The sequence below is a fragment of the Arabidopsis lyrata genome (genome assembly GCF_000004255.2).
Source record: "Arabidopsis lyrata subsp. lyrata unplaced genomic scaffold ARALYscaffold_5, whole genome shotgun sequence".
Lineage (NCBI taxonomy): Eukaryota > Viridiplantae > Streptophyta > Magnoliopsida > Brassicales > Brassicaceae > Arabidopsis > Arabidopsis lyrata.
The window spans coordinates 18,761,151-18,778,469 of record NW_003302551.1 but is presented as its reverse complement, the minus strand read 5'-3'; the positions used below and the strand labels follow the sequence as shown (position 1 = coordinate 18,778,469).

The window sequence follows — 17,319 nt, the reverse complement described above, 5'->3', positions numbered from 1 at the left end:
GAGTCTTTTCCCAAACAAGATACTTTGTGTGATAAAAAAGTGGGGAGTGAAGAGAATGATCAGATAGAAGAGCTAATGCGTAAGATGCCATCATTTCTTTGTTTCTTGATCAAAAGTAAATGTCTTTGGGTGTATGAACAGAGTATATAGTCTTTGCCCAAACGAGTAGCTTGACGTGTGACGCTATTAATATACAAATGTTATTAATTATGACAGTTTTTATTTAGGTTACAATTAGCTCACGCTTATTTGAGATTCATGCATCTTCTTCATTTATATATCAGTTACAAAAAGCAACTCCTCAAACACACAAAACTCCCTTTGACAAATCTGTAAAAACACAGCTTCTCTGTATCACAAGAAACTTTGATCGTAACAATGTGGAATGGTGATGGAACCGTGGAGGTCTATGGCTTTCGAGTTTTCTATTCAGAGGTAATCAAAACAATACCTCATTTTTAACTCTAATCTCATCATACTAAGTTTGGTTCTAGTTTTTACTTTTTACATTAATCTTGTTCTCAGGTGGATTGTGTGAGGAGAATCTTTGAAAAATACCCAGAAACCGCAACGAATATTCGTCCAAAGAACCAAATGGTGAAGAATGCTTACATGAACAACCTCCTCGACCTCATTGACATAATTTGCTTAGCTCCTCAGGAGCTAACAGAGGAGGAACTAAGAAATGCAGAGAGCCAGCTTTTGGAACTGGTAGAGGTAGGTTTCAAGTTGGATTGGCTGAAGAATAAGCTGGAAGAGCTTTGCGTGAAGAAGAAGAAAATGGAAGCTCGTGGGGCTCGAATGAGAGAACTCGATGGATTGATCATGGAACAGAGGCGGGTTTTGTGGGAGCTTGAAACCGAACTGAAGAATGAAGAGAACGAAGCTGTTTCCGACAGTGCTCGACTTGGTTTTGAGGATGTTGTTTGAATGAAAAGTCATCATCAGTCATGAGACCTAACGTTCTTAAGTTTCTTCTTACGTACTTAAGCATATGTGGCGTTATCTAATTACAAGAATGATTGAATAAAAGACCAGGATCTTTGTTACTTTAATTTCAAAAGTTTTCTTGGTATGTTCTTCTCCGATTAAGAGTTTCTTCATTCAGAATTAAAGGATGCCAATCGCAAAAGGAAATATAAATTTTATTCATCCAATTAATTTATAAAAATGTTTCAACAAAGGATGGAAAAAATTAGGTTCCCGGTAACGAAACCGGCATTGGGTGAATTGGGCCGAAATGGTGAATTGGGCTGAAGCCCATAAATGAAGACCAGAAAGAGAAGCGTGGTTTGATTTGGTAAATATGGGTGCCACTCTCACTCACTCTGGTTCTAAATTCTAGGGTTTTTCGACGGAGTCTTCAATGGGGATAATACGGAGTCCATTTGATAAGAACAAGTTCACTTGGGTGATCAAGGATTTCTCCTCTTTGCGATCTGAGATGATTTATTCTGACGAATTTGTTCTCGGTGGCTGCAAATGGTAAGAAACCACTTGTTTTTCTTTCTTATGTTTCCGTCGAATATTTGCTAGGGTTTTATGTGACACGTATCCGTTGCTTTGCTTGCAGGCGTCTTATGGCCTATCCCGACGGAGATAGGATTAAAAAGTATATGTCTTTGTATGTGGAAGTTGCTGATTCTAAACATTTGCCTTCTGGATGGAGTATACACACAGAATTGCGCATGGAAGTTGTAAATCACCATTTGTATAAGCCCTCCCAACAGAAATGTGAGTGTTTTTATACTAAACTGGACAAAAAAAGTTAAGATCTTTATGATTCTGTATTTCTGTTTATTATTGTGTGATGCTTGACTAGTGTTGTTTGTTTCGTAAAATTTCAGATAGAAAAAATTTTTGGTTTGATAAGAAGACTCCTGCCTGGGGTTATAAAACCATGATTCCACATTCTAAACTTTGTGGTGAAGAAGGGTTTTTGGTAAATGGAGAAGTCACAATTGTAGTCCAGATAGACGTTTATAGAGTTATTGGCAAAGTAGCTGCAATAGAGATTTCTGAAGAGGGATCTAAAGGGGGATATGAATATGAATCTGAAGAGGAATCTAAAAAGAAATCTGTAGAGGGATCTAAATGGGGATATGAATATGAATCTGAAGAGGAATCTAAAAAGGAATCTGTAGAGGGATATAATGGGGGATATGAATATGAATCTGAAGAGGAATCTAAAAAGAAATCTGTAGAGGGATCTAAATGGGGATATGAATATGAATCTGAAGAGGAATCTAAAAAGGATTCTGAAGAGGGATATAAAGGGAGATATGTATATGAATCTGAAGAGGAATCTAAAAAGGATTCTGAAAAAGATTGTGGAGAGGAATCTGAAAAGGGTTCTGAAGAGGGAAGCAGTCCTCTTAAAAAGATTAAGCGAAATGATGATCGTGTGGAGTCTAATGATTCAGTCAACAAGACTCAACATGAATCTGAAGGGGGATATGAATATGAATCTGAAGAGGAATCTAAAAAGGATTCTGAAAATGATTGTGGAGAGGAATCTGAAAAGGATTCTGAAGAGGGAAGCAGGCCTCTTAAGAAGATTAAGCGAAATGATGATGGTGTGAAGTCTAATGATTCAGTCAACAAGACTCAACAACTGAAGGAAACCATGGATGTCAATGGGTTTCAAGTTCTTCCTTCACAGGTAAGTGGAAATTTCAAACTCTTGACACATTGTTATCATTTGCCTCTTGTTGATTTTAGGACAAGAGGTGTAACACTTCTAAATATAGAGAAAAATTTACCTTTTCGTGAGTTTAAAAGTCAACCCCACCCTTGTGTTTCTGGATATGTATACATATGGGTTTTACTTTACGCATCCTTTTCAATTGCAGGAGAAATTTGTGAGCCGTATTTTTGAAAAATACCCAGACATTGCAGTAGGATTCCATGCAAAGAACCAACATCTTAGGACAGCATGCATGAATGTCCTCCTCAGCCTAATCGAGACACTGTGTCAGTCACCTCAGGAGCTCTCAAATGAAGATATGGTGGAAGCAGACAATGCTCTAACATATGTGAAAGATGCGGGCTTTAAGGTGGATTGGTTGGAGAAGAAGCTGGAGGAAGTAAAAGAAAAGAAGGTGGTAGGGCATACTGGTGAGACTCGGATTCAAGAGTTAGAGGAGGAAATGTTGAACATTATGTGTAAGTGGTCAGACATGAAAGCTGTACTGGAGAAGGAGAAGACAAAAGTGTTGGCAGCTAGAGCTCCTCTAACATTGGATGATTTTGTCTGATGACTTGGGTACTACTTGGTGTGTTCTTGTCTGTTCGTTTGAGTCTCCAGATCTCCTAATTAGAGTCCTCTTATAACTTAGGAAGGTAGAGTGACCCTTGTCGGAATCAAGTTTCCACATTTTGTAATGATGACTCGGTAGGATAATGTAATTAAAGCATGCTTGTAGTAACGAAAAATCAATGCCTTTTGGCTCATCAAGTCTATGAAACAGATCATCACCGGCAGAGAACTGAATATGTGTATAATAAGCTGTCAATATTAAGTATTGAGCTTCAGCAATCTTGACAGCATAATAAGCTATGAAACTGCAATTCACACAATCTGGGATTTGGTGACTTAAATGTTTCTGTTTGTTTCAGGACAGATCTCATCAAGACTTTAAGTAGCTGTCATTGAGTCATTGAGGTTGTTTGATTATTTCCTAGCTTGTAGATACATTTTCATGTCAATAGTTAGTTAAAGCTAAGATACGCACTCTGTTTCCAAGTCACAGTGCACTCAAGTTTATATGGTCGTTAATCTCCTCGAGCATAGCCATAAGCGGATAATGGGCCAAAACTTGTCAATTGGGCCGAAGTGCAGAAAGTGAAATCCATATATGGAGAGGCGGGGTTTGATTTACAAATTTGGATGTGTGGTTGTTAGTGCCACTCAGGTTCTAGGGTTTCACGCTCTCTACTAGTTTGAGCTTTCAATGGGCAATCTCGTTGATAACAAGTTCACATGGGTGATTCAAAACTTCTCGTCTTCGCAATCTAGTGCCATTCTTTCTAATCAATTCGTTGTTGGTGGCTGCAAGTGGTAAACATGATAAACTTTGTCTTCTAATGTTTTTTTGATACAATTTGGATTTTCTCTTTCGTTTTGGATGATGGTTCGTGTTTTTATTTTTCTAATGCAGGCATCTTCTTGCCTATCCCGAGGGATTAAATAAGTCTGATGATCATTTCTCGCTGTTTCTGGAAGTGGCTGATCATAAATCATTGCCACATGGATGGGGTAGACATGCACGTTATCGCTTAACTACTGTTAATCAACATTCTGATAAAATCTCCAAACGAACCGGTAATTATATCTTCTTACCCTTATTTCAACATAATTAATTAGTCAGATAAATCAGTTAAGGAATCTTTAGTTCTTAGGTCTTGTTGTATTGATGTCTTGTGAGGCTTGTTTTTGGACTTGGAATTAATTGTATGTTACTCAAGGGTGTTTGTGCTTTTTTTTTCAAGTTTTCTGCCAAGTTTTGAATATACAGGTTCATAGTTAAATGTACATATTAATTAGATGAATTCTGTTTTTGTGATTTTACAGAAGCAAGCAAGTGGTTTGATCAAAAGACTCCAGGTTGGGGTTTGTCAGGAATGCTTCCCCTTAGTAAACTTCATGCCAAGGATGGTGGGTTTCTTGTGAACGATGAACTCAAGATTGTTGCTGAGGTCGATGTTATTGAAGTTATTGGCAAACTAGATGTATCCGGGGAATCTGAAGAGGAAACCCAACCTATGAAAAAGATAAAGGTAGATTATGATCATGTGGAGACCCCACCGGTTAGTGAACTCATGGACGTCAATGGTTTTCAAGTCCTTCCTTCCCAGGTAAGAAAACTTTGAGAAAGATGAAAACTTTGTAGAAATTTCAACCTCAGTGAGAGTTATCAATATTTTCAGTTTCTTGGTTTGTATATATATATATATATATACCTTATTCATCCTTTTTAAACTCACTTTCAGGTGGCTTTTGTGAAGTGTATTTTTGCAAAACATCCAGACATTGCAAAAGAGTTCCGTCCAAAGAACCCACATCTGAGGAAAGCATGCATGACTTTCTTGCTCAGCTTGATAGAGACATTGTGCCAACCGCCTCAGAAGCTATCCAATGAAGATCTTGTGGAAGCAAACAATGCACTGACATACGTGAAAGTTTCGGGCTTTAAAGTGGATTGGTTGGAGAAAAAGCTAGAGGAAGTGAAGAAAAAGAAGGAGGAAGAACAAACTGGTGTGACTCGGATTCAGGAACTAGAGGAGGGATTGAAGGACTATAAGCAGAAGTGCTTAAACATGGAAGCTATGTTGGAGAAAGAGAAGGCAAAGCTGTTGGCCGCTAGAGCTTCTCTAACATTGGATGATGTTATTTAATGACTTTGGCATGTTCTGATGTTTGTTTGTTTGTGTGTTCGTTTCAGTCTATGTTTCGAAATTGGCTTCCTCTTAAAACTTAGGAAGCTAGAGAGACTTTATGTGTCTTCCTTTTTTTTTCTTTTTTGTAATTGGTTTATGGATAATACTAAATCTGAAAATATAGTTTTGTACCTTGGAGAGGAATGGCTAATACTGTACAAAGGTTGATGCCTTCATTTTCAGCTATCAAATCAATAGGGAAAACCAGTTTCCATTAGGATAACTTTTTAATTCTCTTCAAACCTCATTAGTGAATATTTTTTCGTCACTAAAGCAAAGGATTTTGGAATAAAAGCAGCAATGAAACGAACACACACAAGCCAGAAAAACGAGAATGTGAGCTCATATAAAAACCATAATTGTGTGGGTTTCACGTCCTCTTCATATTCGTACGTGTTATCAACTTCAATGTGCATAAATAAATCTTAATCATCAATGAGAAATGATAAATTTTCCTCTTTGCTTTCTCTGTAAGTAACCTTTGTTGGTCATAAATAGGACTCGCTAGGTATTTTATATAACTAATCAAAGCAGCACACATAATGTGCGAAATTATAATTAAAATTCAGATTCAGTTGGATTTGGTTCAAATTTGGATAAAATGTAGTTAAATAATGATTAATTAAATGTAATTTAAAGTATCTTTTTAATATATTTTAACTTATATATAAAAATTGAAATATTAGCTGTTAATAAATGCTTATTTAGTTTATTATGTTTGATGAAACTATTTTGATGTGGAAATTTATGTACTTTTCGTAGTATTATAAAATTTAGATTTAGTTTCACGTTAGTAAATTTGTTGGAATGAACCAAATAAAATCTTATTAACATAACTTCATATTCGGTTTAGTATAAGTATTTATATATTATTCATAAGTTTGTAATAAAATTGGTTTAATTTTACGTTGATGAATTTTTGTAACACAACCAAAGAAAACTTCATTGATTAATATTTTATATCATGATTTAAGAAAATTCAATTTAGAAAAAATTGTAAGAGAAAAATCAAAATCAAATTGTTTATGTTTATTTATGTTTTAATATAACCATTATTTGAGTTTAAGTTGAGTTAATTAATTGTGGAGATTAAAAGGTGAGAGTTTAAAACTCCCAAAAAAAAGTTAAAAGGTTGTTACGTAAACACGACCCCGATTGTTTCTTTTGATTTAGAATTACCATGGGGAGATAAATAGGCCCAACTAAGTCCACAAATTTGTGACCGTGAAGCTTTACTATGGGCCGACAAATAGCCCGAATTTCCCGTAAACTGTAGTATTACTTTAGCCCCTGTACAAGCTTTATTATGCATCTGGTTTAGTCTTGGTGGCACTGTGCTTTCCACACTTGTGTTTGCTTACTATATTTGTGTGCCACTTGGGTTCTAGGGTTCCACGCCATCTCAATGTGCTGACTGTTCAATTGCAAAGTAGTCTTAGAATGGGGGAAGAAGCTGATAACAAGTTCAGATGGGTGATTAAAAAGTTCTCATCTCTGGGATCCGAGAGAGTCTTTTCTGACATATTTGTGGTCGGTTCTTGCAAATGGTAAGAAAGATAACTTGTTCTTTGATGTTATGTAGGTTGATATGAATGAACACATCTCAATATATTCAATGACTTTTTGGTTGCTTGCAGGCGTCTTATGGCCTATCCCAAAGGAGTCAGGGATGATAGATGTTTCTCTCTGTTTCTGGTGGTTGCTGATTTCAAAACTTTGCCTTGTGGCTGGAAACGACACACAAGATTGCGCCTAAATGTTGTTAATCAACTCTCGGAAGAACTTTCCATACTGAAAGGTAACAACTTTATGATATTTTTTATAAGATTGTTCCTAAATGTTGACAAACCAATGTTTCGGTTTTTATGATTACAAAGATTCTGTTTTTTTTTTTGAGTTTGTATGTTTCGTGATGTTACAGAAACACAAATGGGGTTTCTGGTGAATGATGAGGTCAAAATTGTTGTGGAGGTTGATGTTGTTGAAGTTATTGGAAAATTAGAGGAATCTGAAGAGGCAACACAACCTCTGAAAAAGGTAAAGCTAGAGGCTTTTGTGGAATCGAAAGATTTGCTTAAGGAAACTTCATCAGTAAAGGAAGAAATCATTGATGTCAATGGGTTTCATGTTCTTCCTTCCCAGGTAAATAAGTTAATAAAGATGCAAACTTTTTGAAACGTTATCATTTGCTTTCTGGATATGTATACTTATGGGTTTAATTTTATTGTTTTCATTTGCAGGTGGAATTTGTTAGCCCTGTTTTTGAAAGATACCCAGAAATTGCATCAGTATTCCAGGCAAAGAAGCAACATTTGAGAACCGCATGCATGTATGTCCTCCTCAGCCTAATCGAGACACTGTGCAAGTCACTGGAAGAGCTCTGCAGTGATGATCTTGTGGGAGGTGACAATGCATTACAATACCTGAAATTTTCGGGCTTTAAGGTTGATTGGTTGGAGAAGAAGCTGGAGGAAATTAAGGTAAAGAAGAAGGACGAACAAATTGGTGAAAGTCGTATGCAAGAATTAGAGGAAGAATTGAAGCTTTTTAAGAAGTGCTCAGATATAGAAGCTCTTATGGAGACAGAGAAGACAAAGTTGTTGGTCACCAGAGGTTCTCCTCTAACGTTGGATGATGTTCTTTGAAGACTTCTGGTACTATGCGTTTGCTGTCTAGGTTTCAAAATTAAAGACTTCCCTTTGAAATTGGAAGTTCCCACATTTTGTATAGAACCAAATTTTTTGGTAGTAAATGTTAAGAAGCTGATGATTTTTTTATTAGCCTTCGTTGCTCGTCAGAATTTTTGAGACTGAGATATGTAGTACTCTATTTCTAGGTCACCAAATCAACATTAGTACATTAATGTTCTAGTGATATTTCTTTTAACCTTTCAATTTTCACTAATAGCTTGCAAACTGAGTCAATTTTCCAGTGCTTAAAAGGTTTGATTATGTAGCCATCCACTTATGTTCAGACGATTTAAGACTTTTCTTATGGTCGTCTTTATCCAGTATAGTTCTTGGAAGAAGAATCCGATACTAAACAGAGATTTTATGTGTAATCATAACTCGATTCAAATAACAGAGAGAAAGGGAAGAGAATGATCAGCTAGAGCTAATACGTAAGATGCCATCATGTCGGCGATCAAACCAATAGGGAAACAATGTTCAATCATCACTTCATTCTCTTCTCTTTCTATATCTCTCTCTATTGACCCAAAATCAATTGAATAAAAAAGACTTTTTCGAGTATAATTGAGGAAGAAGAAGAAAGATCAGTTAGAGCTAATACGTAAGATGCCATCATATCGGCTATCAAACCAATAGGGAAATCTAATTCCATCATCATATCTCTCTTCTCTTCAAAAATAAAATTCTAATAGAAATCGATAATTTTACTTTTCCCCAAAAACAGAGAATTCTAAGAACAAAATAACGAGGCGAATAAAAACGCAACCTTAAACTAGAAGATATCAATGGGTACTGAAACAGAGACGGCGAGAGAATGTGAGTTCTGAGAAGGCTTGATTGAGTTTGAGGAATATATATACGCAGTTACATGACGGTCGATAAAAACTAGGGTTCTTTATGGTTTCCTAATGAAAATACGTAATCACCCCTACTTGTTTTTTCGATTCGAAATATTATTGGGCCCCCAACTAAGTCCAGAATTTTGTGATGGTGAAGCTTTCTTATGGGCCTAAATATGGACCCAATTTTCCGTAAGCTGTATTTGGCCTTGTTTACTTGGTGTGCTTTTTAGTCTTTTTTGTTTTTTTTTTTGGTTAGTGACACAGTGGTAATAATGGTGATCCAAATTGTAAAGATATATTTCCATGGAATGTGGATTTGGCGAGAACTCGATCGCCAAGATTTTGATCTTTGTTAACTTCTTTAGTCTCTAACATGAATTAGTTTGGAAAATCCGTTTACACTGTCTGAAAAATTCAATGTTCTAGGAACATCCCCATGAGATATAAGGTCAATGGAAGTTAAGCTGTTTCTTTTGAGGTTAACTGTTTTCAGTCAACACTTGTAGAGTTATGAATTGTTAGAACATCATAAGATTAGGGTTTTCAAACCTAATCTAACACCACCACCACACTCATCTAATCGTAATTAATTAATTAATTAAACATCATTATAGTTTCTGTAAAGGAAAACGATATAAAAATTGAATAATTATAAGTTGCCTTGGATATTGGTTCTTCTTTTTAAAGAAATATAAACATATGAATCATGTTGATTTGTGTTAACTAACTGTTATGCATTATGTCCCATATCAATCTATTTCTTAAGAAAAATCTCCAACTTGTGTGCATCACATAACATAAAGTCGTTTTCTTTTATCAGACATTATTAAGTGTGTCTTCGTAATATATTTATTATACTTTTTCTTTTCTAGCCACAATTCTCCTATTTGTCGGGCTTAATTAATAGTCACATACTCACATATATTTATTTATGTTATCTTCTTTTTTCCCACCCAAAAATATCCAATAGTACAGTATTTGACTGATCACATTTGTAGTTTATTTATAAAAGACTCACATAAATGCCTCTTTTTTAATACCCCTTTTCAAAAATGCCCCATTTGGCTGTCCATTTTTAAAAATACCTCTTTTTATGTACAAAATGACTAAATTACCCTTCTTTTAATAAAAGATATCACAAATATATAAGGAAATATAACAAAATTAGGTCCACAAAATACAAAATATTTTTTGGCGGGAAAAGTGATCCCGCAATTTTTCCCGCCAAAACACTTGTAAAAACTTGTAAAACCTTTAAAATACCTTGTAAAATTTTTCCGTAAAACTTTTTCCCGCCAAAAAATTTTCCCGCCAAAAAATTTTTTTTGCGGGAAAAGTGATTCCGCAATTTTTTTGGCGTTAAGTTTTTTGCGGGAAAAATTTTCTCGCCAAATATTTACAAGGTATTTTAAAGGTTTTTTACAAGGTATTTATAAAGTTTTAGATGTATTCTAAAAGGTTTTACAGCGTGTTTACAAGGTATTTTAAAGGTTTTTTACAAGGTATTTATAAGGTTTTACAATGTATTTTAAAAGGTTTTACAACGTATTTACAAGGTATTTATAAGATATTATAAGATTTTACAAGCTATTTTATAAGGTTTTTACAAGTTATAAGGTTTTACAAGTTTTTTATAAGGTTTTACAAGTTATAAATACCTTATAAAACCTTATAAGTACCTTGTAAAACCTTTTAAAATACATTGTAAAACCTTACAAAACACTTGTAAATACTCTGTAAAACCTTTAAAATACCTTGTAAATTTTTCCCGCCAAAAAAATTTCGCAAAAAAAATTGCGGAATCACTTTTCCAGCAAAAAAAATTTTTTGGCGGGAAAATTTTTTGGCGGGAAAAATTTTTACGGGAAAATTTTACAAGGTTTTTTAAAGGTTTTTACAAGTGTTTTGGCGGGAAAATTGCGGGATCACTTTTCCCGCCAAAAAATATTTTGTATTTTGTGGACCTAATTTTGTTTCAAATAAGGGTAAAATGGTCATTAAAAATTAAAAGAAGGCAAACTTAAAAATGGACTCTCAAAGGGGGCATTTTTGAAAAGGGGTATTGAAAAATGGGCATTTTTAACAATTTCTCTTTATTTATTTGTATTAGTATATATCATTGGTATATTGTCATCTGATTCATCCAGTGTTGTGTATATTTGAGATATAAACAATTTAAAAAATATACAAATGTGCTTAGATATGGTTAAATGGGATATGTTTGGAAATGATCATGTTAGTATATTGTAAGTTAGAAAATATATAAAATAATATATATAATAGATATAGAGTTATAGACTAATCTACTTATTATCAATTAGTTTTGAACCAAAAAAAAGTCATCTTTAATTTTTCACATGATATTTAAGCATTGTTTTGTTGATCCAAGTAGGATGTACTCGTTGATCAGTTTTAAGTGAAATTCGGGTTATGCATGTAAGAAATATCATTTTAATTGGGCGTATTAAAATCTTATATTATAAACTAACAAAAACACAAAATAATGTATAAGAGACATAAGTCAAACAAATAATACTCTGATTTAGTTTTTTTTTAGAAAAATTAATAATAACCATTTCGAAAAAAAAAAAACAGCTAACATCTCATAATTTTAAAATATTTCTTCAAATTAAATTTATAGTTCATAACCAAAATAATTACAAAGAAAAAAAACATATATAAAGTTGAATTTGTTTCACCCTAGCTTTGTTTGTTCTTTATCCAAGTAGGATGTATGAACAAATTTTGGTTTTTAATTGTAAGATTAAACAAATTTGAGACCTATTTGCAAATAAGTTTATACTGTATATTTTAGAAACTTTTGGGGCCAAAACCAATGTTTCATTGAGCTTCGCTCAAAACCGGCCATGTCTACCCGAAACATTGATATTCAAATATGTAATCTGTAACATATGTATGTAAGTCGGAGGTGAATGCCAAGCAATCAATTTTATCTAAAATTTTATTTGTATCGATTTCTTCTGTTTCATTAAGGATTAGTAATATCTCGTAAATTTCAAAATACTAATAAAGACATGCAGAAAATTTGTTTTTGTGGACAAACAAAATTTCACTAGCCTAAAAATTAGCCAAAGTCTGATAACACTGATCTAGAAAACACAAAATTTACAAGTTGTATACTTCTAGTTTCTCAGACCAATCACTATCAGTTTTGAATATTGGTTCTAATTAATTGACAATTCGTCATGTTAAATTGGAACTCAGACGTAAGCTTTTACGAACCATATATTCCCACGTACATTAGTTTTATCTCTAATAATTAGTAGTTACAAAGTTGTCTTTCCCTAGCCGCATTTTGCCTCGTGTTTATTATCATCTTTTACTGTTTCCTTTCCGAATTCCGAATGATTGGTTTTTCATTTGTTGTTCTTTTCTCTTTTTGCTTCTGCCTGTATATTTATAGACCCACATATATATATTTCTCCTACGATACTTAGAGTATGATTGGAAGACATTAATAGAAGAAAAAAAAAGAGTGGAATTAGTTTTCTTCTACATTTACACCAATCAAGAAGAAAATGTTTTCTTCTCAATTCTTCTGAAAGAGCCAAAAAGTATAGAAAACTTTTCCTCTACAAAACTAAAGTAGAAATAATTCTTCTAAAAATGTATTTTTTTTTCTCCTTATAATTCTTCTCAATTCTACTTAAATTTTCACCAGTCACACCCTTAATTATATTTAAAATTTGATGCCACCGAATATTTTAGATTATCAAGTTTATTTCAAAACGTCCATTCTCGATCGTGTATTTGTGTTAATTATCTTTATAAAAAAAATCATAAGTCCAAAAATGATTATAACACATATAGAAATAGAAAATTGGGTTATTTAACCAAATTTTCCTTTTTATAATTATTTTTGCAAAGTGAAACTGCAAACATTTTTTTTTCTTAAAAAATCATATGTCTAAAACAAATGCAATGCAAAAAAACACAAAAGAAATTTCAGTGGCCAAACTATTAACTAGCCCTTTAAAAATAAAAATAAAAATAAATAAAAAACTATTAGCCTACAAAGTATAAATAGTTTTTTTGTTACTATTACTAAGTTTATGTCAATTTTGTGTTTTTTTTGTGTGGGTAATATATATATCCTTATGGTTCATGCTTATACACATAAATTACTCGTCTCTTAAGAAAAACAATATTTTCTCATTTTGTATATTACGCCTCTTAAATATAATTTGGAAGGTATATTAATTGCACCGATTATTTGCACACAAAAATACAAAATTGATTATCAGTACTAGTTTATATTTTATAAGACAACTTTGTTTGTCACGTCTCACTAACTTAATTGATTTGAGTAAACCATCTCCTTATATTGTGGTTTAGACTTTGAATTATTGCCTTTTCGTCAAAGTACATATTTATACCCGTTTTTTTAACTTAATCTTAGACTAAAACTACTGTTTTTTTAGAATACAGAACATTTTTCTATGGAATTATTGTTATTTTGTTAAAATAAATAAATTAATTACTGTTATTGCAACTGTCACTTGTGTTTTTCTTCCAAAGTATCATCTACTTAAAAAAAAGAATCATGAAGCTCCACGTCTTATAATTGTTATCAAAGGAACCCACACGCACAAAGATAGTAGTAGAGATCATACTATATGCCAAGCCAACTATATAAATGTACAATATAACCTATCCCATCTATTATTATTATACAATGAATACAGAATCCGTGTGGATTTATGTGTTAAGCTTGCTGGTATGTCGTAATTTAGATTTGAAGTCTCGATAGTATATATAAATCATTTAAATTCCAGACACGTGTGATGGCCCGACGTGAGGCCATATGTTGTCGGGTTGACCCTCGTCAGAGTCAGATAGGTCAGCATCATTTTACAACATTTTATTTCTATATATATACCCAAAACAAAAATAGATTTAGTCTAAAACTAATCTTACCAACAAGTCCTATCATATGTATATTAAGCTCAAACGAATGAACGCTCTATGTATTATGTACATAATGAGGTTAAGCATAATTCTTACTTTATTTGTTGTATCATTAGTTGTATTTCAAATTTTCAATACGGAATGTGAAGCCACCGTAAGAAATTGAATAATTAATAACTATTTTCTCAAGTAACGTCAATTTGAACAATGACTAGTCGTATACGTTCTTTACTGTTTATGGTTAGGGATCTCATCAAGAAAATATTAAATTTTAAGGAAATAACTAATGCTAAAAATTCTTCAAACGTTAATTAAACGTTACGAGTACCCGCTTTGATGATTATATTTCAGAATTTACATAGCATAAAGATCTGTTTTTGTCATCAAGTCTCTGATTATATATGTGAGGGATCAAAACTAATCTATGATAGACTGGGATTTAGTTGAGACCAATAATGATTTGATTAACGCATAAATAGTTGAGTTATAATGATGATTATAAAGTGAAAATGAGAATGAGTTAAGACTTAAGAGAAAGCGCGTGACGTGGACGGATGGTCAAAGTAGCATCCACTCGTTAAAGACCCAACAATCATATAAAGAAATGTTCACCCGTGCGGCGATATGTTTGGCCTTTCTCTCGTTTTCTTAATAACTTTAGGATCCACTCGTTTTCTTAATATTTATCAACTTTACGGTCTCTTGTTTTTTATGCTACGAACATATATATAACTATTTTTTTTCATTGTTACGGTTCGTAATAAAAATTTGATAAACTTTTCATTGAGAATAATTCAAATTTAGCTCAGTGAAATACAACTTTTATACTTATACTTATACAGAATTAATTAGATATTTTGACCGTCCAAATTACTCCAAAGTTCTTTTTTCTCTATTTACCATGTCTTTTTAATGGTAATCCTTCTAATTGGCTTGTCCAAATATTGAATAAGAGAAGGGAAGTGAGAAACATGTAAGATGTTCTTGAATATTAAAAAAAAAAAAAGAGAATTTAATTAAAAAGACACTGGAAAAAAAACTAATTCTTACAAACAATCACAACACGATGTATTAGGTGGAGAACTATACATAACCTGTTATTTTTTCAACAATAGTATTTTCACGATTAAGAAATCAAACCATTAAATTTCCTCAAATCTGGGCACTTAATTAAACCATATTAATTATACAACTATGTATGGGGCACCTGATTTTCTTCGAACTATTTCAAACATGATTTTTAATTCACCGTCATTTACATTATCAATAGTTCAATACATTACCGCATTACCCTACAATATGCGAAAAAAGTTCGGTGATTATTTAGAGAAGAGGTATTTGTTGCGTATATATACACACATGCACGCATATAGGGCAAGTTCTAACATTCTTGGAAGACCAATATTTTAAAATTAGAGTTTTCCCAAATCTGTTAATCATTTCAGAATGTCAAATTACCTAGCTAGCTAGCTTACTCATATTCACCGTCTAATTAGATAACCTAATCGTTGTCCAATGATTATATATAATATATATATCGACTATTCAACTAGTAGTCTCTTGCAATTCTAAACAGTTCAAAATTTGTATTCGGATTCACCAGGATATTCTAGTTTTTTCCTTATTAATCCCTTCGATTATTCAGTGAATGACTCGAATATGAATCCATTTTGACCATAAATAATCACCAGGGATTAGTACTCGACCGAGTTCAAGTTGGTTAGATACTCAATTAATATTTGACTAAGAAACAAATTTTGCAGATGATTATTAACTTGATCAAAATAAGATAATAAAAAATATATTTTATAAAACGTATAGTTAACAATTGGTGGAGATAGAGTAGAGAAGGTGAAAGGGAGTGTTGCGCGAGAACATGAAAAGTTGTCTGCTTACACATATAATGCTGACAAAAGTTCATTTGCTGTCTTAATTAAAATGGAAGATGACTTAATCAGGTTTTTGTGCTGTCTAATTGTTTTCTTAATTTTAAACAAAGTTACGTACAAAATTATCGAAGAAAAAAACAAAATTAAGTCCTTTCGTTACACCAAGAGGCCTTACTAGCTAGTCACTACACGTATATATAATTGTATACGCAAAAAGACTATTAATTAAGCATATTTATTTTGCTCTTACTAAAATCTAGCGTGGAAGTAGTTTTAACTTTTAAGTTTTAATTATACGCGTCTTTACGTGATTTCGACAATTGTGATTTATCTTCTTCTTTTAAAAAAAAAAAAATTCAAATGTAGGAGATTATGATTAAAAACCTTGCACCTTGTACCAAGTTCTCCTCATTATGGAAAGGTTAACACCTTCAATATGATAGCCTAAAAAATAGGGTTTTGACTAGCTATTTTAGTTGCAAATGGTATTTGATTATTTTAGTTTAGTTGTAGTTAAACATAAAATATACAAAACTATATGGAAAATAAGGATAGAAAAGTCAAAAATATGAGAATTGTGTGAACTGGGTAAACAAAATAAATTATGTGATTTGATACTTTTCAGTTTTCACAAAATGACGATACTTCTAAGATATATAAAGTATGGAGAAACAAGCCCACGTAGTTTTAATAGATCTGATTGTGGAATATCATAGTGCAGAAAGACTCTCTAAGAGTTAATCGACCTAACCAACTTTTTAATTTAATCCACATCCCCACCCACGTTTGGTTATATATATCATATAATATAAACTATTTTTATTCGCAATTGCAACAACTAACAAGGTTAGAAACTTAAATAAATATATTGATACTATTGTATATATTTTTTTTATATACACGTCCGTTTTCTTCTAAAACATTTTTTATAACCAGGTGATTCTATAAATCAAACCCTGTTTTTAATCTCTGACTCTATAGAAAATAAAAATTTCTGCCACTAGTTAATCCGTATAACTTACCAAGATAAAATCACAATAGAGATGATTCAATCGTTGATCTTGATTAGCAAGAGAGTTTTCTACCGTACCGTTCGATCACTATGATTGGTTTATTTTTGTTCCTCGTATATTAGTATTATTTAGTAACTTTTTTTTTGGTATCAATTATTTAGGGTTTGACTGGTTTAAACGCAGCGGTTGCGGTTGTGGAAGTTTGCGGAAGCGGACGGTAGCGGTTTCAAACGTTATTTAGCGTTTTGACCGAATGGTTTAACGGTTGAAAACTGGTGCATTTGCGAGAGATTTATGACTGGTTGATCAGCTGATACGATAGTGGTTAAACTAGAATTTACCAAAAGAAATTTAATATATGATTATAAAAATGTATAAAAACACCAAAAACTATAATTATGAAAAAGTATAAATTTTTTATACATAATTAATGATTAAAAACCATAAATAATTATTCAAATAAATTTTATATTGAAAACAAAAATAATTATTAATATTGGAAAATTAAAATTAGATA

The 17,319-nt window shown here is 32.4% G+C and overlaps 4 protein-coding genes across 5 annotated transcripts; all 4 read left to right on the top strand.

Moving 5' to 3' along the window:
* The first annotated feature begins 33 nt into the window (after positions 1–33).
* Positions 34–1,075, top strand: LOC9314265 (MATH domain and coiled-coil domain-containing protein At2g42465). The gene is made up of 2 exons (XM_002878151.2): positions 34–435; positions 526–1,075. The coding sequence occupies exons 1-2, from the start codon at positions 379–381 to the stop codon at positions 928–930; spliced, it is 462 nt and encodes a 153-aa protein (XP_002878197.1). The 5' UTR covers positions 34–378; the 3' UTR covers positions 931–1,075.
* A 247-nt stretch (positions 1,076–1,322) lies between these two features.
* On the top strand, positions 1,323–3,467 carry LOC9314264 (MATH domain and coiled-coil domain-containing protein At3g58220). 2 transcript variants are annotated; one of them, XM_021024861.1, is made up of 5 exons: positions 1,323–1,485; positions 1,574–1,734; positions 1,848–2,213; positions 2,448–2,662; positions 2,853–3,467. In XM_021024861.1, the coding sequence occupies exons 1-5, from the start codon at positions 1,367–1,369 to the stop codon at positions 3,255–3,257; spliced, it is 1,266 nt and encodes a 421-aa protein (XP_020880520.1). In that variant the 5' UTR covers positions 1,323–1,366; the 3' UTR covers positions 3,258–3,467. The 2 variants fall into 2 exon arrangements, with proteins under 2 accessions (XP_020880520.1, XP_020880519.1); XM_021024860.1 differs by having other exon boundaries at positions 1,848–2,662.
* A 429-nt stretch (positions 3,468–3,896) lies between these two features.
* Positions 3,897–6,043, top strand: LOC9314263 (MATH domain and coiled-coil domain-containing protein At3g58210). The gene is made up of 4 exons (XM_021024922.1): positions 3,897–4,060; positions 4,161–4,324; positions 4,574–4,857; positions 4,993–6,043. The coding sequence occupies exons 1-4, from the start codon at positions 3,954–3,956 to the stop codon at positions 5,395–5,397; spliced, it is 960 nt and encodes a 319-aa protein (XP_020880581.1). The 5' UTR covers positions 3,897–3,953; the 3' UTR covers positions 5,398–6,043.
* A 471-nt stretch (positions 6,044–6,514) lies between these two features.
* Positions 6,515–8,343, top strand: LOC9314262 (MATH domain and coiled-coil domain-containing protein At3g58200). Its single transcript, XM_002878148.2, has 4 exons — positions 6,515–6,986; positions 7,077–7,237; positions 7,361–7,581; positions 7,680–8,343. The coding sequence occupies exons 1-4, from the start codon at positions 6,880–6,882 to the stop codon at positions 8,082–8,084; spliced, it is 894 nt and encodes a 297-aa protein (XP_002878194.1). The 5' UTR covers positions 6,515–6,879; the 3' UTR covers positions 8,085–8,343.
* Positions 8,344–17,319: the final 8,976 nt, after the last annotated feature.